Source organism: Crocuta crocuta, unplaced genomic scaffold (genome assembly GCF_008692635.1).
Source record: "Crocuta crocuta isolate KB4526 unplaced genomic scaffold, BGI_CrCroc_1.0 scaffold153, whole genome shotgun sequence".
Taxonomy (NCBI): Eukaryota; Metazoa; Chordata; class Mammalia; order Carnivora; family Hyaenidae; genus Crocuta; species Crocuta crocuta.
Window position 1 is genome coordinate 3,602,983 of NW_027529525.1, and position 27,276 is coordinate 3,630,258.

Genomic DNA, 27,276 nt, shown 5'->3' on the forward strand with positions numbered 1-27,276 from the left:
CAGTTGTCCAAGTACTATACAACGAAAATGTCTTTTCTCCATGTTGTTCTGCTACCTTGTCAGAAGTCACTGACCGTGTGTATGTGTGGATCTGGTTCTCAGCCTGCATTTGTTATTATAAATAATAAACTTATTATTTTTCTGTTTATTCCCTGCTGTAAAACGATTCTGTCTTTCCAAGGTTTTATATATTAGCTATTCATGAATTTTGACACTTCCATATAAAGTTTAGAGTTATCTTGTCAGATTGCCTCCACTTACTCTCTGTATAACAGGCCTGTTTGGATTTTGACTGGGTTTGTAATGAGTCTGATAAAAGTGGAAATAATTGACCTCTTTATGATATTGAGTCTTCTAATCCATGAATGTGGCATATTTCTCCATTTATTTTTGTTTCGATTCCTTTCAATAATTCCTTTCAATAATTGTCATCTATGTAGAAGCCTTCCTCATCTTTTTATTAGATTTATTTCTAGGCATTTAATTTTTTTTGTTGCTGTTATAAAAGACATCGCAAATCTAGGAAAGTAAATCCGGGAAAACCATGGATTTACCTGTAAGGATCTTAAATTTTGTATTTTTGATAACAAAAATCAATCATATCATGTTAATAATGATGATTTTTGTTTTTTCCTTTCTGACCATTATACCTTGATATCCTCTATGTCTTACTGAACTGGCTGACACTACCAAGATACTGGAAACAATGATAATAGCCATCCTTTGATTCCTTTTTGCAAAAAGAAAGCTTTCATTATTAAGGTTGATCATATGGGTTTTGAGGAGATAAACTTTATTAGCTCTTCTGTTCCTTCTGGCTTATAGGTTTCTTTTTTTTTTAATCATGAAGAGGTACTATGATTTTACATGATTATTTTGAAATAATCATATGATTCTTCTTTTATTCTTTTAGGTGGTAAATTGTATTGACTTTTCAAATGTTAAACCAACTTTGCTTTGTTGGAATAAACACAGTTTAGTAAGGACTGTTACTATTTTTGTGTATTGCAATAGAGAAATCTGATTCTAATTCTAATGCTTCTTTTAGTTTAATTTGTATTTTTTTCACTGGCTGCTCACAAAATGTTCTCTCTGTGGTTTTTTGCATTTACTTTTTATCTAGATTTGGATTTCNCTTTTTATTTTGCTTTGGAATTCACTGAGCTTGTTAAACTATGTAGAATAATAATTCATCATTTAAAGGGAAATTCTTATTCATTATCTCTTCAGATATTGCCTCTGCCCTTTCTCTCCTCTAAATCTGGGACCCTAACTGTGAAATATACCTTCTTTATTTATAATCTTTTATCCTTTTTTCTGTATTTTTCATTCTCTTATTTCTTGTGCTTTATTCTGAATGGTTTCTCCTTTGCTGATGCTCTCCTTATAAGGCTTTATCTGATATGTTATATTAAACTGGTCCATTGATGAATCCTTAATTTTGGTTATTTTACTTTTAATCTTGGAATTTCTGTTTGGCTGTTTTTATCAGGTCCAGTATGTCACTTTTTATGATTTCTAGTTCTCTTTTGAAAATTTTAATCTTGACTTTTATTTTCCAAAACTTTGTTCTGTAAAGCAGTTCGTTTGGTACACAGTGGTATGATTCTGTTACTCTATATTCTCCTATATGTGTACTTTGGTATATTTTCTCCTTGCTGCCATTGGATTTTCTCAAACTTGCCTGTCTGATTTCACAAGCCATAGAGCTGAAATGTACATTCATGGCTCTTCACGGCAGCTTTTGCTCCAGCCAAGATATTTAAGCTCCTGTCATTCACTTAAAATATTCTGAACTGAACCTGATAGTTCTTTTCCCAATCCTTCCCAAATAATAAGCCAAATAACTAGTTACATTGCTATTATTTTAGATGTGACTCTTTCGTCTCAAAAGATGAAAATAGTTCATAAAGAGAGCATTTATAATAATTCTCCTTTGACCTAGCATTGAAATCATTGGAAACGTTAAACAGATAAAGTTGGATTTTCTTCTGTTATTTGGGGGGATATATTGTGCATTTCACTTTTGAGAGGTCAATTGACAAAATGATGGTATGAAATTCAAGTATTTATGACTCTTTTACATACCCCGGTCTCTGCCAGTTGCAATAGGGCATATAAAAGAAAGTATATAACAGTGTGCCCTTGAAGATGTTTTAACTCTCCTTCTTGATACTTATAGCAATAACCTAATAATACTGCAAGATCTAACATGCCTTTCTTTGCTTTCTGAATCATGAATGAAGTGTTAAGTGGTATTCAATATAGTTTTTGTGTTACTATTTGTGTTATAAAATGGTATTTTATAGCATAATTCCTTATGTGTATATCAAATATAATTAACATTTTATGTTAACTAAATTATACCTTTTAAGTCATTCTGGATAAATGGAATTTTATGTTGTTAAATACTTTTCGGCATATGGTATTGCTCTAGGTCACATTCAGATATTTTTCTGTATATTCTTAGTTCGTTTGGATAAATACACAGGCAAGTGAATTGTTTGGAAATGTAAAGGATGGTGAAAGATAAACATTTAGTCTTTTAGGAGAATTGGGACATATGTTTTAACCATATTTCATGAGTAGATAAAGAACAAGTTAATTGGTCGATGATAGATTCCATCTGCAACTGAGAATCATTGGTAAGATGGAATGGATATGCTAAAGAGAGAGTAGGAAAACATGAGTTAGGATAAAAGATATTTAAATACAAGTGGCTACATAGGAAAAATGAATTGACAACAGAATGGGATTATAGGTCAGGTATGCTAAGGAAGTTGAATAGGAAATAGATATGGGGTGACTATGTAAAAGGCATTATGGAATTTATGCAGATATGGGAGGATTGGGAAACCGGGCATTCCAAGAGGCAGGAAATTCTTGAGTAGATTAAAAGGTATGATAAATGTAGAGATGCCTGAGTGTCTCAGTTGGTTAAGTGTCCAACTCTTGATTTTGGCTTAGGTCATGATCCCAGGGCTGTGGGATCTAGCCCTTGTCGGGCTCTGTGCTGAGTGTGGAGCCTGCTTAAGATTCTCTCTCTTTCTGTCCTTCAGCCTCTCCCCAGCTTGTACTCTCTCTCTTTAAAATAAAATAAATCTTTAAAAATATGATAAAAAATAAATGTAAAGAGGAGTAAGGGGAATTGAGACTGGAAAAATAGATTGTAGAGATGAAAGAGACCTAAGATGTTGTTATAACTTTGTATAGATATAGGAAAACGATTGAAACTTTGAAAGCAATTTTAATATGCATCTCCTAGCTATAGGAGATGGGTGTTAAAGGTGAAATAAATTAAACCATGATTTAGGTCAATGGTTCTCATACTTTTTGGTCTTAGGATTCTTTGACACTCTTAAAAGTTACTGAGGTCCTCAAAGAACTTTTGCTTATATGGGTGGTGTGTGTGTGTGTGCGCGCGCGTGTGTGGGCGCACGCGTGTAGATAAGTATATGTGAATGTGTGTGTGTTGTTTGTGTATATCTATATCTATATCTATCTATATCTCACTATTTACCAAAAATAGAATTGAGAAAATTCTACAATATTTTTAATTCATTAAAAATATAAACTCATTGCATGTGAACATTTTTTCCTTAGGAAAAATAAAGAGTGGCATCGTTTTACATTTTTAAAAATCTCTTCAAAATCTGGGCTAGCAGAAGATACATGTGTTCTCATGTCTGTTTCGTATATTCCATTAGCTCCCAGAGCTATGATGGCATCACACATGATGAAGCAAAATATGTAGGAATTTATTCCTTCCATTTTTCTCTCCATCTCTCTTCTAATAATTTTCCTCTAGCCCCTTGGCAGATTTTATCTTTTGTTCTACCCTACTTCTCTTGATCAACCAGGTAAAATAAGCATTATATACATATTAGCTTCTGTTCAGGCAGGAAAGATCAGTCTTCCTAATTCAAATAGGGCTGCCTCTTTCCCTAAATTCTCAGTTCTAATAGGTAGGATTCCTTGGAAACCAGTTTTAAAATGCCCGTCATTGGGGCACCTGGGTGCCTCAGTCGGTTAAGTGTCCAACTTCGGCTCAGGTCATGATCTCACAGTTCGTGGATTCCAGCCCTGCATCGGGCTCTGTGCTGACAGCTTGGATCCTGCAGCCTTCTTCCAGTTCTGTGTCTTGCTCTCTCTCTGCCCCACCCCAGTTTGTGCTCTGTCTCTCTCTGTCTCAAAAATAAATAAACTATAAAAAAAATAAACTTAGAAAAAATGTCCATTGTTGTTAGAGTTCAATAGGTAAATCCCTCTTTTCTTCTTTTTAAAAATGTTTAAAATGTTTATTTTTGAGAAAGAAAGAGCATGAGTGGGGTAGGGGCGGAGGCGGGGGGAGGGAGAGAGAGAGAGAATTCCAAGCAGGCTCTGCACTGAAAGCAGAGCACCCAATGCAGGGCTTAAATTCATGAACTAGGAGATTATCAACTGAACCAAAGTTGGATGCTTAACCTACTGAGCTACTCAGGTGCTCACTCTTTTCTTTTTTTTAAATTTTTAAATTTTTAATTTTTAAATGATTTTATTTATTGAGAGAGAGAGCGCGTGCGTGCATAAGTGTGGGAGGGGCAGAGAGAGCGGGAGACACAGAATCTGAAGGAGGCTCCAGGCTCTGAGCTGTCAGCACAGAGCCCAACATGGGGCTTGAACTCACACACCACGAGATCATGACCTGAGCCAAGTCGGATTCTTGACTGACTGAGCCACCCGGGTACCTCTCTTTTCTTCTTGAGTCAGAAACCAATGACCGAGAACTGCAGGACAGACTGGATGACATTCCTATGGATTTGCAGCTGACTTGCTCACCTGCTCTTGGGTAGCCCCACTGCAGACTTCCCCTGCAGGGGCAGATGAGATAAAAGAGAAAATCTAGAAGGATGGAGCTGAATGGCCCAGTATCTTCCCCCAAACTTTCCAGCCATCTGTCATTCTTTTTTGCTAAGCAGGAGAGGGACAAGAGAGGCCAGGAGCCTTATTCCAGAAAGACTGGGAAGTGTGCCCTCTCATCCCAACAAGATGTTTGTTTATATTTTATCTATTTTATAAATGTAAAGGATAGAGTTTTATTGTCATGAATTTGGTGTGGCTTTAACAAACAACCTTCTCTTGCTCAGTAATGACTAGTGTAAGGCTTCAGATCACTCTTCCAAAACAGATCATCTTTTTCCCCTGTATTCTCTTTACAACATTGTTTATAATCCTATAGAACAGGTCAGTACATGTAGTAGCCTAAAAGTACATGATGGTAATTTATCATTAGATAAATAGATAAAAATAAAATTAGATATTGCATTGCTTGAAATTAGATGTCTTGTGAAAGCTTTAATGAAATATGAATGGCCATGCCATCTGCCTTATGTGTTTTTAGGCTAAAACCATCAGGATACGTCCCCATTATGAATCAGTTTTAATGTTAATACATTCAAGGGGGATGATGTTCTAGGAAATAAAATCCAAAAAGTTGAGTTTGGGGATCACATAGAACTGGTTTTCATCCCAGCCCTGCCGTTTACTAGCTGTGCAACCTTGAACAAATTTTAATTCCATATCTTATCTCAACTTCACTTCTCTGAATTATAAGCTAGAGAAAATAACACTTTCCTCCTAAGTTTGTTATGAAGCTTAAATAAGAAAATGCCAGGGATGCCTGGGTGGCTCATTCAGTTGAATATCTGACTCTTTAGTTTCTGCTCACATCATGATCTCCTGGTTCATGAGATCAAGCCACATGTTGGGCTCTGCACTGATATGTGGAGCCTGCTTGGGATTCTCTTTCTTCCCCTCCTCTGCTTGTGTGCTTTCTCTCTCTCAAAATAAAACTTAAAAAAAAATGCCGGCAAAGCATTATTTATCTTGGGGGCATAATAATTGTTTATACATGTTCATTAAACATTATATATATTCTTTTCTTATGTAATCCAGAACATTGGACAGTTACAAAACATAACATTTTATTTCCTCATTTTCTGATTTCTGCTCTAAGTTTCCACCATTGGCCTATACTGAGGGGCATTAGAAAATAGCTGTTTGAAATAAACCGTGTTTCTTTGAACGAGTTGTTGAGGACTTTGTGTCATAGTATCCTCTCTATAAGAAAATAGTTCTTTCAGGTCTTAGTCTGAAGAATTGATGTCTCTTTTCCAAACTTTGAGTTTGTGTTTCTACGTTTTTTTTAATTGCTGAAGAAACTCAGAACCCAACTTGCAGCCCTCCTTTGGCAAGGTAGACTGGATTTTATGACGTATATTGTGAACACTAATCTTAATCTTTCTCTTCCCCGCCTTATCTTTGTATTCTCTTCCTCTCCAGGTGCTTTACATATTTTTTACCTTCTTTTTGCTACATCTTTGTAAGAGGCTGCAAATACTTTCTGAATGAGAAGAAATATAGATAAATACCCCCCCCCTTTTTTTTTGATAGAGAGAGCACAATTGGGGGAGGGGCAGAGAGAATCCTGAGCGGGCTCCATGTTCAGCACAGAGTCCAACAAGGGACTTGATTTCATGACCCAGAGATCATGATCTGAGCCAAAATCAAGAGTCAGATGCTTAACTAACTGAGCCACCAGGCACCCCCATAGATAAATACATTTAAAATAAAAATGCTTGCTTTAGTGTAATATAAATCTTTAAACCTTAGGAACACCTTGACCTAAAGAAACATTGGTAACTTCATTTGATTAGGTTGGTCTTTTTTTTTTTTTTTTTTGGCCATTGTATAAAGCTAGTTTAGATTAAAATGCTTTGGTGATTTCTGATATGGGTGGTTGTACAACTTCACTGTAATATCACTGATGTTCCATAAGTCTATGATTATATGCTCCCCCATATCAAACACATAACTATATGCATTGTTGCTCTCACCCAGTAACCACCTACATATAATGGACATGTTTGTCTTGTAGTCTGGAGTGAGCAAGGTTGAGGTTTTAGAGTGCCACAAAACTGAAGGAATGCAGTATCAAAAGGCTTGAATACTAATACCTCCTTTATAGGGAAATGTGGAGTTAAAGTGATGGGGCAGATTGTGGTGAAATGTGGTTATGAAAAGTTGGGAAAAGAGTTACATAAAGCAGGCAGGAAATGTATAACCAGGAGTACCAGGCAATTGGACTTCTTGTAAGGTGTTGGTTTAGGTTCAATTTAGGGAATATTTTGAGGTTTCATATTGCCTGACTGATTTCAAAGTATTTTATTTTGTGTCTGTTTACAATGGTTCTTATTCTCCTGGCCTTTCCAACTCAAATCTCAAATATTAGAAACTATTATTTTTTCCTAATCCTAATTTCCTTCCACCAAATCTAATCAGCTATCAAATCCTATTGTATCTTTCTTTGAATCCCATTAGTCAAATTAGAGGCTATAGGAGATGAGTTGACAATCTTTTTTGTTTTCCTAAGCTCACAGATCTTCATTCATAATTTCCATTCTTCTTGTTTGGATTCATTAGACTCTTAGGAGATCTTCACGTTTGGCTTTTTGCTTCTCAGATTCTTTTTTTTTTTTTTTTTTTTTTTAACCTCAATAGCAAGTGCCTTCATGGCTGGCTATCTGTTGACTACAGGATTGTTTAAATTTCTTGGGTGCTTTGTATATTTGTTCTAGTCTACATTTCGGCCTTACTTCATGCTATTATCATACGTGGACTCTTGCTTGATGTCCTTATTTCTGTCTTCCCAATATATGATGCTCATAAAGATTACTAATGATGGTCCAGCTTTTCAAATGCTATAGTATTAGGATGAGTCTGTTTTAATTGCACTATGTGTAGTCTAAGAAGGTGGAATTTCCTTTTAGTTTTCTTTTTTAGGATGCTCAGAAGTAACAGAGTTTTCCCTAATTTTATATATTCTGATCATCATACCTTGTACCTTGAGGAATTTAGGACTAAGAGTATCCACAAATTATGTTTAGCATATATGTACTCAAATAGTGTTACCTTCTAATATTTTCACTGTTTTTTGGCTGGAACTTAACATTTAATTCTGTAACTGTTTTTGATAACCAGAATATATTCACATGCTTTCCACTTTCTTGTATTTTATTTTTTACATTGAGCTGCATGGCTTTACTTATATGCAGATTTTTTGGGGGTATGGTACAGTATTTTCTCTTAAGATTTTCTTAACATTTTATTTTCTCTAGCTTTACTGTAAGAATACATATACATACACAATATGTGTTAATCAACCCTTTGTTGTTGGTAAGGCTTCCAGTCAACAGGAGGCTTAGTAGTAGTTAAGTTTTTGAAGAGTCCAAAGTTATACGTGGACTTTTTTTTTAGTGAGATTTTAATTGTCCTATAGCATCACTTTTGACAAGAATATTTTGGTGATTCATGCGTGTATNCCAGGAGGTCTGACTCCTGTGGCCTCTTATCCACTATCTTTTAATAATAATAAGTACAAATATTATTAAAGTTGTACAGACATTAGTAACACTTGTATTGTTGTATTATCCTACCTGGTAGCATATTTCATGGTGGCATAAAGACTTTTTAAAGAGGGAAAAAAACTGCAGAAATACATTTATCTATTGTTAATTGTGTACTTTGTTATAATATTTGCTTTTTTCTTTGTTTGGTTATTTTTACCAGCAGAATAATCCCAGATGGCTGTTTTTAATTCTACACTATTAAAAGAAACCTTGCAGAGTTCATACCAATTTCANTGTGTGTGTGTGTGTAGAGAGATTATTAATTAAGTCATGGCCATATTAGTGATAAAGAACAATGATGTCTGAAACAAAAGCCAAGTAACAAGTATAGTTTATCCTGGAACAACATGTGTTTGAGCTGCATGGCTTTACTTATATGCAGATTTTTTGGGGGTATGGTACAGTATTTTCTCTTAAGATTTTCTTAACATTTTATTTTCTCTAGCTTTACTGTAAGAATACATATACATACACAATATGTGTTAATCAACCCTTTGTTGTTGGTAAGGCTTCCAGTCAACAGGAGGCTTAGTAGTAGTTAAGTTTTTGAAGAGTCCAAAGTTATACGTGGACTTTTTTTTTAGTGAGATTTTAATTGTCCTATAGCATCACTTTTGACAAGAATATTTTGGTGATTCATGCGTGTATTCATGAATATATTCATATAGATAGAGAGACATTTGCATATATTTTTATTTTTAAAAAATTTTTAATTTAAATTCTAATTAGAAATTAACATATATGATAATATTGGTTTCAGGTATAGAATTCAGTGATTCAGCACTTAACATATAACACCCAGTACTCATCACAAGTGCCCTCCTTAATACCCATCACCTATTTAGCCCATCCCCTGCCCACTTCTCTCCATCAATCCTCAGTTTGTTCTCCATAGTTGTCTTTTATGGTTTGCTTCTTCTCCCTCCCCCTTCCTCCCCCTCGTCTGTCTGTCTCTCTCTGTCTTTTTCCCTATGTTCATCTATTTTGTTTCTTAAATTCCATATATGGGTAAAATCCTATGGTATTTGTCTTTCTCATACATAGATTTTCAACTGCATGGGGAAAAGAATCAATGCCTCTAAACCCTTCATTGTTTGAGGGTCAGTTATAAATAGCTTTCCCTTGTAATGGTTTCTCCCTTTGAGATATTAACTTGATAGGGATTGTGTCTTATTTATACATGTGTATCATAAATAGCATATATACATATATGTCATAAATGCTTACTCTGTTTATGGCTAAATGGTATAAATAGCATATGCTAGTATTTAATAAAGTTTATAATTTTCTGAAAAATTTTATATGTGGCATGTAGTTTTTTGAGTAAGAGTTCATACATATGAACAAAAAGCCTGCATTCTAAATGCTTGTATATCAGTATCTCAGCCTTTTCTAAAAAAGTTATTTAAATGACTAAAAAATATTAATAAGCACTACTTTGTTTTTATGGAACTTCTCACCTATAATTTTCTTTTCTTTTAAAGATCAGTGGATAAATCTGTCATAGTGTATGATATTGTAAGTATTTCAAAATCTTGTGTGTGTGATATATGCAAATTATGTTTAGCTACTGAACTTCAAGTTTAGTTAGGCAAGACAGATAAATACTTTTTTTTCTGATTAGAGTGCCTAAGAATATACATTCTCAAAAGTGCTAAGATAGTTATGCAAGTTATTGGTTCTGGGACAGGTCCTTAAATATTGCAGTATAATTTTAAGATGGATAGATGTCTTAAGATAGATGATTAATCTGATCAAAGAACATACAGATTTAAAGGGCACCTGTATCCAAAAAAATGACTTCAAATTGATTATTCTTAAACTTTTATACCAGGTTTCCATAATAGCAAAGAATGAATATTTACCCCAGGGTTGTGGACAGGTGTGCTTTGAGTGGCCTGCCACTGGTAGAGTTCTGGCTGGGCTTAGAGACTGATAGAAAGAAGAGTAGGTTTTAACACACTTGGGAAAATGGCAGTTTTTGGTAGATCCATATGAATAAAGACCAAGTTGCATGAGTATGAAGAAAAATGAACATTTTACATATAGTGAAGATGTGGTTGATGAAAATATTCTTCAGGAGAAATGCGTGTTGAATGGAGACTTATAATGATTGAGTTCAGGCTGCAGCTGTGCTACCAAATGATACAGAAATGTAAATCATCAAAGTGTAGTGGGTCAATCAAGGAATCTAAACCAGTCCTCCACATGGGAGCTCAAATTGCTGAGAGCCCTGGCAGGAGATGGGAAAGAATACAAACTAGGTGAAGTAGATCCTGAATGTTTCTCAACAAATTTTCTTAAGATTTTGTATTCATAAAAATAGCTGTAACACTAAACTTTCTCCATAAAATATGTATATGACTCTCAGTTAAACATAGCTAATTATACACTTGAAACTAATATAACACTGTTAATTATACTTCACTTTTTAAAATTAATAAATACATCTAGATGCTAGACAGCCAGCTAAGTGTACTCAAAATCTAAGTGACTAATTTCTCTTCCCCCTCAATGGGTACAAGTCAAATGCCATAGCAAAAATAAGAGGTCATTTCATTTAATAGATGTTTAGGTTACTGTTAGTAAATTCAAATAAATCAGCAGAAGCCCAGAATCTATTATATTAAAAATTTGTAGGAAGGTGGTCAGCAGACAACAGTGCTAATTACTGAGAGTGAAATAACTACTTGATAAAAATATTAGTTATAGAGGCTGTTCTCTTTTCACTGGGTAAGGTTTCAACTTACATTAGTGACTAATTATAATAAAATGCTTAGAGTGTATAAACTATTTATGTCAAATGAGCCTTTATCAGTAACTTTACTCCTGCCTGAGTAATTATAAAGCTGTTTTTATTGTTTTTCAGAATACTGAGAATGTACTTCACACATTGACTCAGCATACCAGGTCTGAACTTAATCTCATTTTGTGTTAACATAATAAAAAAAAATTAAAGATATATAATAGTTGTTTTTATTAACTAGGTATGTCACAACTTGTGCCTTTGCACCCAATATCCTTTTACTTGCTACTGGTTCAATGGACAAAACAGTGAACATCTGGCAATTTGATCTGGAAACACCTTGCCAAGGTTAGTAAGGGCATCATATTTAACTCAGTTCAATCCCATTCACCATTAAATTAAAAATCCCATAATTTTGAGCCACCTCGGTGGCTCAGTCGGTTCAGCATCCAACTTCAGCTTAGGTCATGATCTCATAGTTCACAAGTTCAAGGTCTGAGTTTGGCTCTGTGCTGACAGCTCAGACCCTGGAGCCTGCTTCAGATTCTATGTCTCCTTCTCTCTGTCTGCCGCTCCCTTGCTCACACACTGTCTTTCACTCTCAAAATTAAAATAAACATTAAAAAAAATTTAGGTCACATAATTTTTAACAAATTATTCACTGTTTCTTTCTCAATATGAAGTGTTTATCCGAATTTAAAATTTTTTTGATGTTTTTATTTATTTTTGAGAGAGAGAGAATGACACAACATGAGCAGGGAAGGGGCAGAGAGAGAGGGAGACACAGAATCTGAAGCAGGCTCCAGGCTCTAAACTGTCAGCACAGAGCCCGACATGGGGCTCAAACCCACAAACCATGAGATGGTGACCTGAACTAAAGTTGGTCGCTCAACCAACTGAGCCACCCTGGTGCCCCTATATCTAAATTTAATATAATTTTAAAATAATTTTAGAGAAGCCAGTGTTTCAAGTAGTTTATATATGTTAAAGCTGTTAGTAAATCCTTCTGGGAGCACTTTTCATGGATATCATACCTCCCACAGTTTCGTAAACTATTTGTACTGCATACTGTTTTTTCAGATAAATATAGCCTGAGAACAAAATAGAAGCAAAGTTTTATTTTGTTCGTTTTATTTTTTGGCCTCATCAAGCAATATTGACACATAATTTAGGTGTTTTACTTTTATCACTGTCAGACTTAACCAAATAGTGGTGCTGATATGCAGATAGTAGAGCAAATAGTGTACTTTTGCTGATTCAAATTTTATACAATAAAAAATTTGTTTTTCTAGACTGAACAGTTCCAAAGGAGTAGTATTTAATGTAGCATGAAATAATATTTTAACTATACAAAGTGTTATTTGATATTTTGAAATTTCTTAAAAGGATGTTAAAATAGTAAAACACAGATTTAAGGAAATTTTATTTACTTTTTAATTCTCACTGAGAATATTCATAAAGGCAGTACTTTCCTTCATTGTTATTTTAACTGCCTTTTTTTTTTTTTTTTTTTAACTGCCTTTTTGTTTGTGGGTTTTTTGGTTGTTTTTTTTTTTATTTTTGTTTTTTTAAGCAAGGAGCACAGAAGAGGAGACAAAGCAATTTCCTGAAGACTGGTCAGAGGATGATGTCTCCGTGTGGCTTTGTGCACAAGGTTTAAATGACCTTGTTGGTATTTTCAAAATGAATAACATTGATGGAAGAGAACTGTTGAATCTCACCAAGGAAAGTCTGGCTGATGATTTGAAAATTGGTAAGATTAGTGGAAGGTGGGCATTCTTAAAAGCGACTTTTAATAATTTACTCTGAAATTGGTTTTAGTCGTATTAATGCTTTCCTCTTACTATTCTGGCACAGTAATTATGCCGGTATATTTCTTCATAGAAAAGGATTATGTAGGATAGACTACGGAAAAGAAATGTGGTATGTCTTTAAGTAACTGAAACCACCATGTAGCTAATGTTCAAAATGTATATATTTTAGAAATTGAGATATAATTCACATGATAAAACTCATCCTTTTATAAGTATACAATGCAGTAATTTTTAGCATATCCACAGAGTTGTACAGCCATCACCACTGTCTAATTCCACAACATTTTCATCCCTTCAAATAGAAACCCCATGCCCATGCTCGGGTCACTCCTCTTTCCCTTTCTCTATAGCTCCTGGCAACTAATCTTCATTTTGTCTCTAAGGATTTGCCTCTTTTTGACATTTCATAGAAATGGAATCATACAATATGTCGCCTTTTCTGGCTTATCACGTCTTCAGAGTTCATCCATGCTGTAGCATGTATTAATACTTCATTTCTTCTTATGACGAATATTTCATGGTGTCAGTTTATCACTTTTTGCTTTTTATCAGTGGATTGAATTAGATTGTTTCCATTTTTGGCTATTGTGAATAATACTGCTCTGAATATTTGTGTACACACTTTTTTGTTGTAATCTGTTTGCAGTTTTCTTGGGTGTGTAATCAGGAGTGGAATTGGTGGTAATGACTCTGTGCTTACATTTGAGGAACTGCCAGACTATTTCCAAAGCAGCTGTGCTATTTTATGTTCTCACCAGCTATAAGAATTTCTAGTTTCTTTTTTTTTTTTTAATGTTCTTTAATGTCTGTTTATTTTTGAGAGAGACAGACAGACAGACAGTGCGAGCAGGAGAGGGGCAAAGAGAAAGGGAGACACAGAATCTGAAGCAGTTTCAAGGCTCTGGCTGTAAGCACAGTGCCCGATACGGGGGTATGAATCTGTGAACTAGAGATCATGACCTGAGCTGAAATAGACACTTAACCAGCTGAGCCACCCAGGTGCCCCAAGAATTTCGATTTCTCTACATCCTCATCAACACTTGTGTTTGTAATTATAGCCATCCTAGTGGTTTCTCATTATGGTTTCAATATACATTTCCGGTTACTGGTGATGTTGAACATCTTTCCATGTGCTTGTTAGCAGTTTGTAGCTCTTCTTTATGGAAATATCTGTCAAGATCCTTTGGCCATTTTAAAAACTGAGTTTTTGTCTTTTTATTGTTTTTTATATAAATTTGGATATGAGGCTCTTATCAGATACCTGATTTGAAAATATTCTCTCCCTTTCTGTGGATTAGCCTTATACTTGCTTGATAGTATCCTTTGAAGCACAGAAATTTTGAAATTTTGATGAAGTGCAATTTATCTTTTTTCCTATTGTTACTTATGCTGTATCAGCACAGAGCCTGTCATGGGGCTCAAACTCTTGAACCTCGAGATCATGACCTGAGCTGAAGTCAGACCATCAACTGACTGAGTGGCCACTCAGGTGCCCCAAGCGCCCGACTCTTGATTTCAGCTCAGGTCATGATCTCATAGTTTGTGAGTTTGAGCCCTGCATCAGGTTCTGAGCTGACAGTGTAGAGCCTGCTTCGGATTCTGTCTCCCTCTCTCTCTGCCCTTTCCCCACTTGTGTTCTCTTAAAAATAAACATTAGAAACCAATTTTGATAGGGATTATATTGAATCTGTGAATTAATTTGGGGATTATTGTCATCTTAACAATATTAAGTTCTCCGGTCCATAAGCACAGGACATTTTTCAGTTTATTCAGGTCTTCTTAATTTCTTTTAACAGTGCTTTGTCATTTTCAGTATGCAAGTCATCTTTCCTTAAGTGTGTAATTCGGTGGTCTTTATATATTGATAGAGTTTTATAACCATCAACAACACTGTCTAATTTCAGAACATTTTTATACCCTCAAAAGAGCCCTATTCTCTCTCCCTTGCCTCTGGCCCAACCACTAATGCACTCTATGTCTTTATGGATTTGCGTGTTTTGGATATTTCTTGTAAGTGGAACCATACAGTAGGTGACCTTTGTATCTGGCTTCTTCTCTGTAACACAGTGCTGTCAAGGTTCATCCATGTTTTGTATGTGTAAGTATTTCAGTGTGTGAGGTTTCCAATTCTTCACCTCTTTCTCAGTACTTGTTATTACCTCTCACCTTGATTATAGCCACCCTTGTAGATGTGAAGTGGTATTAGATTGTGGTTTGAATTTATATTTACCTAATGATATGGAGCCTCTTTTCAAGTGCTTATTGGCCATTTATGTATCTTATTCAGAGAAATGTGTGAGAAATTAAAAATATTAAAAATAATTGTAAATTGGTTTGTCTTTGAGTTGTAAGAGTTGTTTATATATTCTGGATACTAGATCTTTATCAGAAATAGTTTGAAGTCTTAATGTCATGCTCTAATAAAACTAATAACCAGACACTACGATTAACATGCTATAATAAAATTTTAATGAGAAAGCGTAGGAAATAGCATAGCCATAGTGAGATTTATTGTTAATGAAGAGTCAAATAACAAAAAACAAACATTAAAACCATTGTAAAGTATAGTGTTATACTGTCTTTACATGGTAAATATAGCATGTGAATGTATTTAAATCTCTTGGAATCATATGGCCTTTTAAGAAGTTAACATAATAATGATTTGTGAAAATACTTAGGGTCAGATGATTTTGTACTTGGCCATACTGTGAAAGCTATTTTTGTATCTCTAATAAATTATTGCCTTTATAATTTATTCTTTCCTCCTNCCCTCAGGTCTAGTTACTGCAGACCTGTGCACGGACCGTGCTGGAGTGGGCAATCAGCTGCTGCTCTGAAATGGTCCACCACATTTTCCAGTGAGAACTTGTGGGCATGTGGGGGGCTCCTTTCCTTAGGCTGGTCAGATGTCCTGTTGCTTCCTTCCATATAGATGTCCACCCCAGGGCTGTGGAGGTTGGTGGTTTTTCTTTCCTCTCCCACTTATATTGTAGGGTTTGTGAGGGCACCTCACTACTCCGTTCTGTTGCAAATATTATCTGTGGGATTTGATTTTGCTATCTCGTCCTGTTTTTATCTGGAGATTCAGAGAAATTAAATTTTTTTTTAGTTTGTTAGTTCTGGGCGACAGCGCTGTCTTGTTATGGCGCCTCCAACCATTGCTGGCCTTGCTGCTTCAGCAATGATCCATATAGGACACAGCTGGTGAAGAGACGGGTACAGGTGGAAAGGTCTCTCTTCCATTCGTGTACGCAGATCTCTGCTGTAAGTGGCCATCTTCCATCCCTCACTCCGGAACCCAGCTACCTCTGTTTTCTTCAGGGCTTTNCTTTACATGGTAAATATAGCATGTGAATGTATTTAAATCTCTTGGAATCATATGGCCTTTTAAGAAGTTAACATAATAATGATTTGTGAAAATACTTAGGGTCAGATGATTTTGTACTTGGCCATACTGTGAAAGCTATTTTTGTATCTCTAATAAATTATTGCCTTTATAATTTATTCTTTCCTCCTGAAAGTTGGCAACAGAGTGTAGGGTTCTTGTTGTTACTGTTTTTAAGTTCTGCTGAATTTTGCATCTTCATTAGTTGATTTATTACTCTCTCACATAAATCTAACAGTACCTTATCATGCAGAAGCACTTGACACTATAAAACAATAATTTCAGATTTAAACAAAGGATGTTTGAAAACAAAAGCATAGTAAAAACAATAGGAATAGACTTCTATTCTGATAGATAAGTAAAGAATAAGAAATTCTTACAGGATTTAATAATTTGAAATAGTTTTTGAAGGATGAATCCCAGGATTAGTAGTTAGAATCATTTTAAACTTCAGCGAATTAAGTTTCAGAACTTTCAGGGCCAAGCCAAAATTGAAATATAATTTAACTTCTATGTGGTCTAATAGTAGAATTAGGAAAATTATTATTAAGAATGGAGACAAAATGTTAACATTCTCTAGTAAATAAGGAATCTATTCTGTGTTTGTGTTTAAGATTTGGAAAGTTAGCAAATTAAACAATAAATTAGTAAATAGACTAGGGCATTTATTTTTTCACATAANGATAGATAAGTAAAGAATAAGAAATTCTTACAGGATTTAATTAATAATTTGAAATAGTTTTTGAAGGATGAATCCCAGGATTAGTAGTTAGAATCATTTTAAACTTCAGCGAATTAAGTTTCAGAACTTTCAGGGCCAAGCCAAAATTGAAATATAATTTAACTTCTATGTGGTCTAATAGTAGAATTAGGAAAATTATTATTAAGAATGGAGACAAAATGTTAACATTCTCTAGTAAATAAGGAATCTATTCTGTGTTTGTGTTTAAGATTTGGAAAGTTAGCAAATTAAACAATAAATTAGTAAATAGACTAGGGCATTTATTTTTTCACATAATTCTATAGTATTTGGAAATTTTTATAGATTATAAAGGATCAAGAGGTTAACTTCAATCTTCTGTAAGTACTACTTTAAGCTATAGTGAATTTCTTTTAGTCTTGAATTTTAAGAAAAGCAGATTCTTCCTCAAGGCAGTATATTGGGATAATAGGGAATTGAAATTGAGTCTAGAGAAAAAAATGTGCTAAGAGGCAAACTGATGAGTATGTGATAATGAATTTTACTCTTTTCTATGCATAACTCTCTTACTTGCTTTTGACTTGTGATACAATTATTAGAACATTTCCCAAGTCAACATGAATAAATAGGAATTTGTTTATTCATCATATGGAGGAATTGTGCAGTTAAGCACATTGGGGTGTTAGAGACCAAAGTATGTGTATCTATTATGTTTGACACTTAAAAAATGACTTTTTAAGGAATTGAGCAGTTTATGAAATCTTTTAGTGAGACTTTTATATATATATAATAAAGGAACTTTCTGTAGACTTGAATATCAGCTGGAGTCTGATGCTTTAATCTGATCCTTTCCTATGATTGTGTTAATGGAAAGCAGGGAACACTAGCCAGTTGTAGCTAGAAGATAGCTCTTTATATTCAGTCCCACATTTGCATAAGAAATGTCCAGACAGATTACAGATACAAAAGATCCTTGACACTGAGAAATATCTTAAGACATTTGTGAATCCACAAATTCGTGAACTCCATCCACTATGGTATTTAATATCTCCTTCAAAAGCCATTAAGCATGAAGGGTGAAGAGCAAGAGTCTCTTGAGATGTGATACTAGGCAAGCAGTAAATCTAGCCACAATGACTTTCACCAGCACCTTGGCTTCAGTTTATGTCTGGGCCTCAGAGATTTTAAATCGCGACCTGTCCTGGAGTATGGAATTACTGTAGATGATAAAGTGGTAGAAACTTGGAATGACAAATGCCAAAGAACTATTCTATATCATGTCAGTCCTTACACTTACATTCCCTAATTGGGAATGAAATTTTTTCAAAAGGTTTCCTCTACCTTTTGCTCTTGCTGTTCTAAGAAACCATAAAGCACATGAGGCATTTTTATCATTGTCTAGCTTAAAATTTTAACATCAAATTGTTCAATCAGATGCTTTTGCAAACTTTATGCAGCAACTAAACATCCTCAGATTTTGAGTGTCTTGCTTCAATTCCTAGTAATACTTACTTATGTAGATTTTCACTTGTTGCCTAAGCACATATATCAGGAACTACCAGAACATTCGCTATTTTGTTGTTATACACGATTAAAGTGAAACTGTCCCTCAGGTCTAGTTACTGCAGACCTGTGCACGGACCGTGCTGGAGTGGGCAATCAGCTGCTGCTCTAAAATGGTCCACCACATTTTCCAATGAGAACTTGTGGGCATGTGGGGGGCTCCTTTCCTTAAGCTGGTCAGATGTCCTGTTGCTTCCTTCCATGTAGATGTCCACCCCAGGGCTGTGGAGGTTGGTGGTTTTTCTTTCCTCTCCCACTTATATTGTAGGGTTTGTGAGGGCACCTCACTACTCCGTTCTGTTGCAAATATTATCTGTGGGATTTGATTTTGCTATCTCGTCCTGTTTTTATCTGGAGATTCAGAGAAATTAAATTTTTTTTTAGTTTGTTAGTTCTGGGCGACAGCGCTGTCTTGTTATGGCGCCTCCAACCATTGCTGGCCTTGCTGCTTCAGCAATGATCCATATAGGACACAGCTGGTGAAGAGACGGGTACAGGTGGAAAGGTCTCTCTTCCATTCGTGTACGCAGATCTCTGCTGTAAGTGGCCATCTTCCATCCCTCACTCCGGAACCCAGCTACCTCTGTTTTCTTCAGGGCTTTTCAGAGTTTTGTTTTATATCTTTGGTGGTGATTTGTGTGTAGACTCCATTAATTTTTAATTATGTAGCATTTTCAGGGCTGGAGGTTTTGGGCAAGAGAGTACAGGAACTGGTGGCCTGTTTAACTGACATTAGGAACCATGCGCCTTTTCAGAGTCACAGTAAATATATCCAGATATTGCCCATTACCCATACTGAGGGTTTACTAGCCATCAGCTGGTAGGGGGCTTATCTTCCTGAGCAATTAGGTTTAATAACACTCACTCCCAACCCCCAATCACAAAAGGGGATATTTGTTTCTGGCTAAGCTCTGGGGATATCACTTGGTAATTGCTTCCCTGAGGGCAAAGTGATCTGATTCCATTTTTAAATGACATTAAAATTGGACAAAGATAACACTCAATTTAACTTTCTCTTATCTGGGGGCATTTTGAAATAGGTTTTCTGTGTTCTCTATTATAAAACTCGCAGGCATTCTAAATATTAGCACACATATTTGTGACAGGGAAATACATTTTTTCCCTAATATTAAATGCTTCTATATCTTTCTCTTATATGTTGTATAATTATCCCTTTAAATGAGATGACTTCTTCTTATAAATATGCTGTGGTGCTTTTAAAAAACTGTTTAAAAGCTCCTCAGTTTGGTTTCAGTAAATTACATGGGAAAGAATTCCTAGGCAAGCAGTGCCATAGTCCCTAAGAGGCAGGCAGCTGCTGGGTTGATTTGCCACACTTCCATAGATGATGGTCAACAAATCCGAATAGGTTTAAACAGTGTATTCCTCAAGGCACAGCAAGCAGCATGAGCTTCATGGGTTTTCTTTCCCCCTGAGTCTTGAAGGCAAGACATAGCAGAGGTACCCTGAGCTCATGAATCTCCTTCATCTTTCAAGGAGATTGCTAGCAAACCTAGCCCAAAAGTAATTTTATCTTGGTACATGTCACAGAACAAATCTGCCCTCTGGGAGGGACGCAAACATCTGCAAACATCTTTGAAAAGATTGCCGAGACAAAAGTCATCATAAGATGTGTATAAACGCTGTGAAGAATTACGCCCCAACAAAATTAAAAGCTGATTTGGCTTTCCATGAAAACTGTGAGGTGTTGTGAAATGTAATTCATTTCTTCTACCCACCCCACCTTCATGATTCCATCTAAAGTAGAACTGTCAGTTCTAAAAAAGTAAACAGCTAATAACACTAAACCTCCTAAAATTAATTATATTCAGCTTCTGGCAGTTATAATGAAGGTAATTTTTAAAACTTGAAGTAAAAATACAAATGAGTGAAACACGTGTATATAGCCTGGGACAAACAGATGAGGTTTATGATTGTGTTTCATATGAGATCAGCAAATAATATATCCAGTTTCAAAAATAAGATGGAATTTTTTACATTATTAAACTGAACATGTTTAAAATTATTCTTAGGAGTTTTTTTGCTTAAATACATAACCAGTAATAACAAACCTTTTCTGAGGCTGTATGGTATTTTAGTATTTAGCAGCCTGAAATTCTCAAACTTTGAGAATCTAAGCTTGTTTAGAATAAATTCAATATTAGTTACTGATTTATTTTAACCACACGGTATTCTATACTACAAATATTTGTTAAAGAATTTATAAAGAAAACCATTCTATGTGGTCAGACAGTACGTGCAAAGATTTTGAGTTGTAATAGATAAAGTCTCTATTTGCTAAAGACTTGCATAAAGGTTCCCCCACCCTAACAGAGTAATTTCTTTTCAGAATCTCTAGGGCTGCGGAGTAAAGTGCTGAGGAAAATAGAAGAGCTCAGGACAGAAGTGAAAACCCTTTCTTCTGGAATTCCTGATGAATTTCTATGTCCAATAACTAGGGAGCTTATGAAAGATCCTGTCATTGCAACAGGTATGTGTGATGCTTTTGTAAGTATAAGGGCATGTTGTGTGCCAAATGAATAGTGTAGATAGTTTACAGAAGTTTGTTTAAATGTGGAAATTTTTTTAAATCACTCATACGTAGTTTTTTAAAGTCATTTAATCTGAAGTAAACTATTGAACATTATATATTTCTTTTGTTTTTAAATGTTTATTTATTTGAGAGAGCGTGTGTGAAACAGTTGGGAAGGGGCACTTCCCCCCTTTTGACTATTGTGAAAAATGCCACTGTGAACATGGATGTACAAAATATCTGCTCAAGTCCCTGCCTTGAGTTCTTTTGGGTATATACCAAGAAGTGGATTTGTTAGGTCATAGAGTAATTCTATATGTAACTTTTGAGGAACCACTATACCATCTCCACAGTGGCTGCACTATTTTACATTCTCATCAGCAGTGCACAAGGGTTCCAGTTTTTCTACATCCTTGCCAGGACTTGTTATTTTCTGGTGTTTGTTTTGTTTTGTTTTATAATAGCCATCCTGATCGGTGTGTGGTGGTACCTCATTGTGGTTTTGATTTGGATTTCTGTAATGATTAGGATGTGGACCTTCCTATGTACTTACTGGCCATTTATGTATCTTCTTTGGAGAAATATCCATTTAAGTCCTTTGCCATTTTTCAATCTGCTTTTGTTGTTATAGAAGTTATTTATATATTCTGGATATCAGTCCCTTATCAGATATGATTTACAAGTATATCTCCCATTCCACGAGTTTCCTTTTCACTTTGTTATAGAGCCCTTTGATACACAGAAGTTGTTAATTTTGATGAATTCCAGTTATTTTTTCTTTTACTGCATGTGTTTTTGGCATATTTCAGGAAATCATTACCAAATCAGTATCATGAAGCATTCCCCTTGAATTTTATTGTTTTTTTTTTTGTATATGGTCTACTTATCGTTTCATATGCAGCTATTCACTTTCCCAGAACCATTTGTTAAAGAATGGTCCTGGCACCCTTATTGAAAACACTTGACCGATGTGGGGGTTTGTTTCTCTTATATTCTATTGGTCTACATAGTTGTCTCTGTGCCAGTACCATTACTATTTTGATTACTGTAGCTTTGCAGATAGTAACTTTTGAAATCAGGAAATGTGTCTTCCAACCTTTTTTTCTTCAAGATTGTTCTGCCTCTTTATGATTTATTGCATATAAAAAAAGTCTTTGGGAATTTGAGAGGGATTGCAATGGGGATCACATGGACTCTGTAATTTCTTTGGGTAGTTTGGGAGTTTTAACCACTCTCTTCCAGTCCATGAGCACAGGATGCCTTTTCCTTTGTTTCTTTAACTTTTTACAGCAATGTTCTGTAGTTTTCAGCATACAAGTCTTTCATTTCTTTAAGTTTATGATTAAGTAATTCTTTTTGATGCTATTTGTAAATAGAATTTTCTTAATTTCACTTTTGGATTCTTTATTGTCAGTGTATAGAACAACTGATTTTTATGTTGATTTTTGTATCCTGCAGCTTTGCTGAATTGATTTCTTAGAACTTTCTTGTGGAATCTTTGGGGTTTGATTGATCTTCTTCACTTACTACTGGATTTGATATGCTAATATTTTCAGAATTTTTATATCTGTATTCATAAAAGATATTGGAGTTTGCTTTATTATAGGAGAATTTCTTTGTAGAACATTTGGGTTATAAATTCAAATCTAGCTTTTAATTATAAATCCAAATCTTGCTTTTAGTATGTAACTTCATCAAGTTAGATTTCTGAGTATTCTCTCTTCTTGGAGGTTTGCATTTTCTGTTACCTTAAAATATTCTTGTTGGCATCATTTAATATATTTTGTGTTGAATTGTATCTCATTTGTTTTAATCTTGATTCTTTTTGTTTATAGTTGCATGGTATTTTTCTTTCAATCTAGTTTTAAAATAGTGTACATTTTGAATTTTCACTTACCGGTCTTTTACCAAGGGTAACCCATCTCCTAAGTTTTAATTTTATTCTTATTTAACTTTATCTAAACTGAATGACAAAGTAGGTCTTTCTGCAGTTAAGCTTCTTTAGCATTGTTTTATCCATGTTGCTGTACAAACCAGTAATGTGTCAATTTTTGTTTGTCAGGATACTATGAATTATCCATTCTGTCATTGTTACCTGCCATGAATCATTATTCATGGTTTTTGGTGAACACACATATGCATTGCTATTGGGTATATTCCATAGAGTAGATATGCACAGGTTATTATCCAGAGTGATTGAAACAGCTTATACCCCCCAGCANTTTAAGCTTCTTTAGCATTGTTTTATCCATGTTGCTGTACAAAGCAGTAATGTGTCAATTTTTGTTTGTCAGGATACTATGAATTATCCATTCTGTCATTGTTACCTGCCATGAATCATTATTCATGGTTTTTGGTGAACACACATATGCATTGCTATTGGGTGTATTCCATAGAGTAGATATGCACAGGTTATTATCCAGAGTGATTGAAACAGCTTATACCCCCCAGCAGTCTGTAAGAATTATAGCTCCTCCTTAGCCTTACTTATATTTGGTATTGCCTGTGTCTGTCCAGTTACTCCAGTGCCAACATTTTGCAAAATGATGTAATATCACAACTAGGATATGAACATTGATACAATCTACCAAGCTTATTTAGATTTCCAGGTTCCATGTATGTGTGTGTATTAAGTTCTACAAGTTTGTCCCTTTTGAAAATCTGAGCATCAGCCAAAACCTTCTTTTGCCTCTTTCTAACTATATCCATCACTTGCCTGCTCTCTCCCCATGTCTACCACCAATCTGTTCTCTATTTCTTAAAAAAAAATTTTTTTTAACCTTTGAGAGACAGAACATGAGCAGGGGAGGGGCAGAGAGAGGAGGAGACACAGAATCCAAAGCAGGCTCTGAGCTGTCAGCACAGAGCCCAACATAGGGCTTGAACCCAAGAACTGTGAGACCATGACCTGAAGTTGGACACTTAACTGAGCCACCCAGTCGCCCCTCTGTTTTCCATTTCAAAAGTATTATGTGAATGGAATCATTTAGTAAATAACATTTTGGGATTAGCTTTTTTCTATTTTAGCATAATCCAGGGAGAGTTGCCATCCATTTATTTTTAGTCTTCCTGTCTGTCTTTGAGAGGTGTTCCCTGTGGAAAACATACAAAAACATACATATAGTTGAAGTTGAATTAAAAAATCTCAGTCCTCATGTTTAGTGGAATTGAACTGATTTCTTTATATTGTGATTGATTGATAAATCTGGACTAATTCCTGCCAGCGTATTTCCACTTGATTCTGCTTGCTCCTAGCTCCTATTTCTCCCTTCTTTCCTGAATTTATCACATCCTTTTTGGCGTTTTCCTCTTGATGTTTCAGGAGGCCTCTATACCTTACCTGTTAAACTAACTGACTCAGAAGCATTCTTAGAAAGTATTTTTGAAAAGCAGCATGTGCATGGTGAAAAACAATAGAGAAATATATATTTTGAAAATGTGGACGCTCTGATACATCCTTCCAGATATTTTCCTATTAATAATTTCATTCTGTGCCTAAGAGATATACAAACTTTTAAAAATTTGCTTTTATTTACTTAATATATCAGATAGTCTTTCATGTAAGTATATTCAGAACCACTTCATTCTTAACTACTGGACAGTATTTCATGGTATGAATGTGCCACAAATTAACTCATACTCTATTGATGGGTATCTTTTTTCCAAGTAATTCTGTAGGACAAAAATCCTTAGTCATGTAGTATATAGTTACACTTATATAGAACTATTGGATAAAATCTTAATACTGATAGCTACTATCATATTTGAAATTTTTAGTTTTAATTATGCTCATTTTTCAATCTTTTTTAAAAATTGGCTTGCCCAATTTTTGCCCATTCTGACCTCCAGATAAATTTTAGAATCATGTTATATTACAAAAGAAAATCTAATTGAAATTATTAGAATTATATAAAACCTAAAATCAAACTTAATTTGGGGGTGGAGTGAGTAGTAGAAATGAAAACTTTACACTAGTCAGGTATTCATGACAATGTTTTTGAACAGTAATTATACACAGCTGTGTGAGTATTCAATATTTTAGAGGATATTGTTTCTTAGATTTATTCTTTAGAAATATTCAGAGCTTGTATCTGTTTTCATTTTCTGACGTTTGTGGGATCCTAATTCTGTTCTTTGTTGTCTGAGTATTCAGTATTACCTGTGGAATTTCAGTGCAGGAGGAGGCATATAGCTCTAGAAAGGTGGTAGAGATGAGCTTTTTTCTTGGACAAAGATAATATAAATTCAAAGCCCAGGCCACTGAGCTAATATTTCTCACTTGAACCTGGAAGTCAGCTATGCATGTAAAAAGATGGTTTCTTTTAGTCATGTCATGTTTCTAAATGTAATGTAGCAAGGAATTTAAGTGTTCATTTAATCTGCTTTATTACCAGAAATAGAAATCTAAGCAACAAATCTTAAAAGGTAGTGTTACTTTGCTATTTTACCAGAACCTCTTCAGCTGAGTATATTATGAAATAAGGTTTTGTGAGTGGAACATTATATATTGTTCACCTCCTAGAACTAGCTGGTACAGTTCTTGATCTGTCAACTTGATATCCTGATTTTGTAGCAAGAGTCCACTATTTGGACAAAAAAATTTTTAAATTTAAGTCAGTTTTAAAAAGTAGTAAAAAGAGGCAAACTTCGTGAATACTGAATATGTACTACATATTCTTTTAAAAATTGTCATTGTTCCCCCTGGCAACACATTTGATCTCAAATAAGCTAACTCTAACTGTAGTAAACTTCATCCATGAATTTTTCAAAGAAACATACAAATTATAAGCTGCAAATGTTTTTAGTTATAATAATGCTTCAGTGACTTTTCATTTATACATGAAAGGCTCTATGTATACGTGCGGGTGGGGATGTGGCCTTTGCTTTGTAGCTCTAATAATCCCTCTGCTCTGGGATGAACTTCAGGAGAACAGTGTTAAACCTTTTTATCATTAGCAATGCTATAGATCCAATCCAAATTCCTGCTTTTCCTATTTATCAAGTATTTGTTATCAGTAGAAAACTTGTATTATATCATAGTGATTCATTAGAATAACCATGAGAAGCTGATATTGAACTTTAGGGTAAACAACTTTGTTATAGTAGGAAGCCTGTGCCTGCAGAGACTGAATGATTTGACATTTTCTCCACTACCACCACCTAAGCAGGCAAGAAAAAATTATTCACTTAAGGGAACTCAAAGGAGACAAAACAGTATATGAGAACATGCTCTAACAGTGCAGATAAAATATATATTAAAAATGGAGAGTAGAGAATAAGAAAAATTGAATATGCTCACTGATTATTAACTGAGGAAAACCCAATTTGAAGTTTTGAGTACTACTTACTATAGGGAACCAGTGGACACTAACAAACAGTATGTATTCTTGGCCTCTTTTTAAAAGATATTAGTGTAAAGGTAACCAACACGTCAAAAATACAAACCTCTGTAAGCATTAAAATTGATGAAACCAGCTCCTACAGTGAAAGTTTGTGATACATAAAAAGAATAAGTACTACCAATTTATTGTTCCGTAATTCTACCATTGGATTTAACTCCTCCCTGAAGAGAAAAAAGATTTGACATTAGCTAACAAGGCATAATCCAACCTAAAAGCAAAGATTCAGCAAGGTTAGAAATAAAAGGATAGACACAAATGACATAATTGCAAGTAAAAGTAAAGAAGGAGATACATACTTGTCTGGAAATGCAGACCTCAGACCCCCCCCCCCCAAAAAAAAAAAAAATTGAAGACACAGGAAGATACTATGTAATACTGAAGATGAAAGCTTTCAGTGAAGGTAACCATAATGCAGTCTCAACCCCAGGAACAACTTTCTTAAACTAGAAACTACAGTGTAAGGAAAAAGCACAGTAATAGGCTTGATCATACCTCTCAGTTGAAAATAAATCTATGTATCAAACCCTGAACGTCCAAAATAGAAAGTACACTTTTTAAAACAGATATGGACAGGGGCGCCTGGGTGGCTTAGTCGGTTAAGCGTCCGACTTTCGCTTGGGTCATGATCTCGCGGTTCGTGGGTTCGAGCCCCGCGTCGGGCTCTGTGCTGACTGCCAGCTCAGAGC

The 27,276-nt window shown here is 34.8% G+C and overlaps 1 protein-coding gene across 7 annotated transcripts in view; it reads left to right on the forward strand.

Moving 5' to 3' along the window:
- Positions 1–27,276, forward strand: part of WDSUB1 (WD repeat, sterile alpha motif and U-box domain containing 1) — a 47,514-nt gene that overhangs the window by 11,736 nt on the left and 8,502 nt on the right. For all 7 annotated transcript variants that reach the window (XM_077761014.1, XM_077761018.1, XM_077761017.1 and 4 more), the window contains 5 exons: positions 9,932–9,965; positions 11,317–11,357; positions 11,435–11,541; positions 12,767–12,946; positions 21,006–21,146. In XM_077761014.1, coding sequence (XP_077617140.1) covers positions 9,932–9,965; positions 11,317–11,357; positions 11,435–11,541; positions 12,767–12,946; positions 21,006–21,146 — 503 coding nt within the window. The remainder of the gene's footprint in view (positions 1–9,931; positions 9,966–11,316; positions 11,358–11,434; positions 11,542–12,766; positions 12,947–21,005; positions 21,147–27,276) is intronic.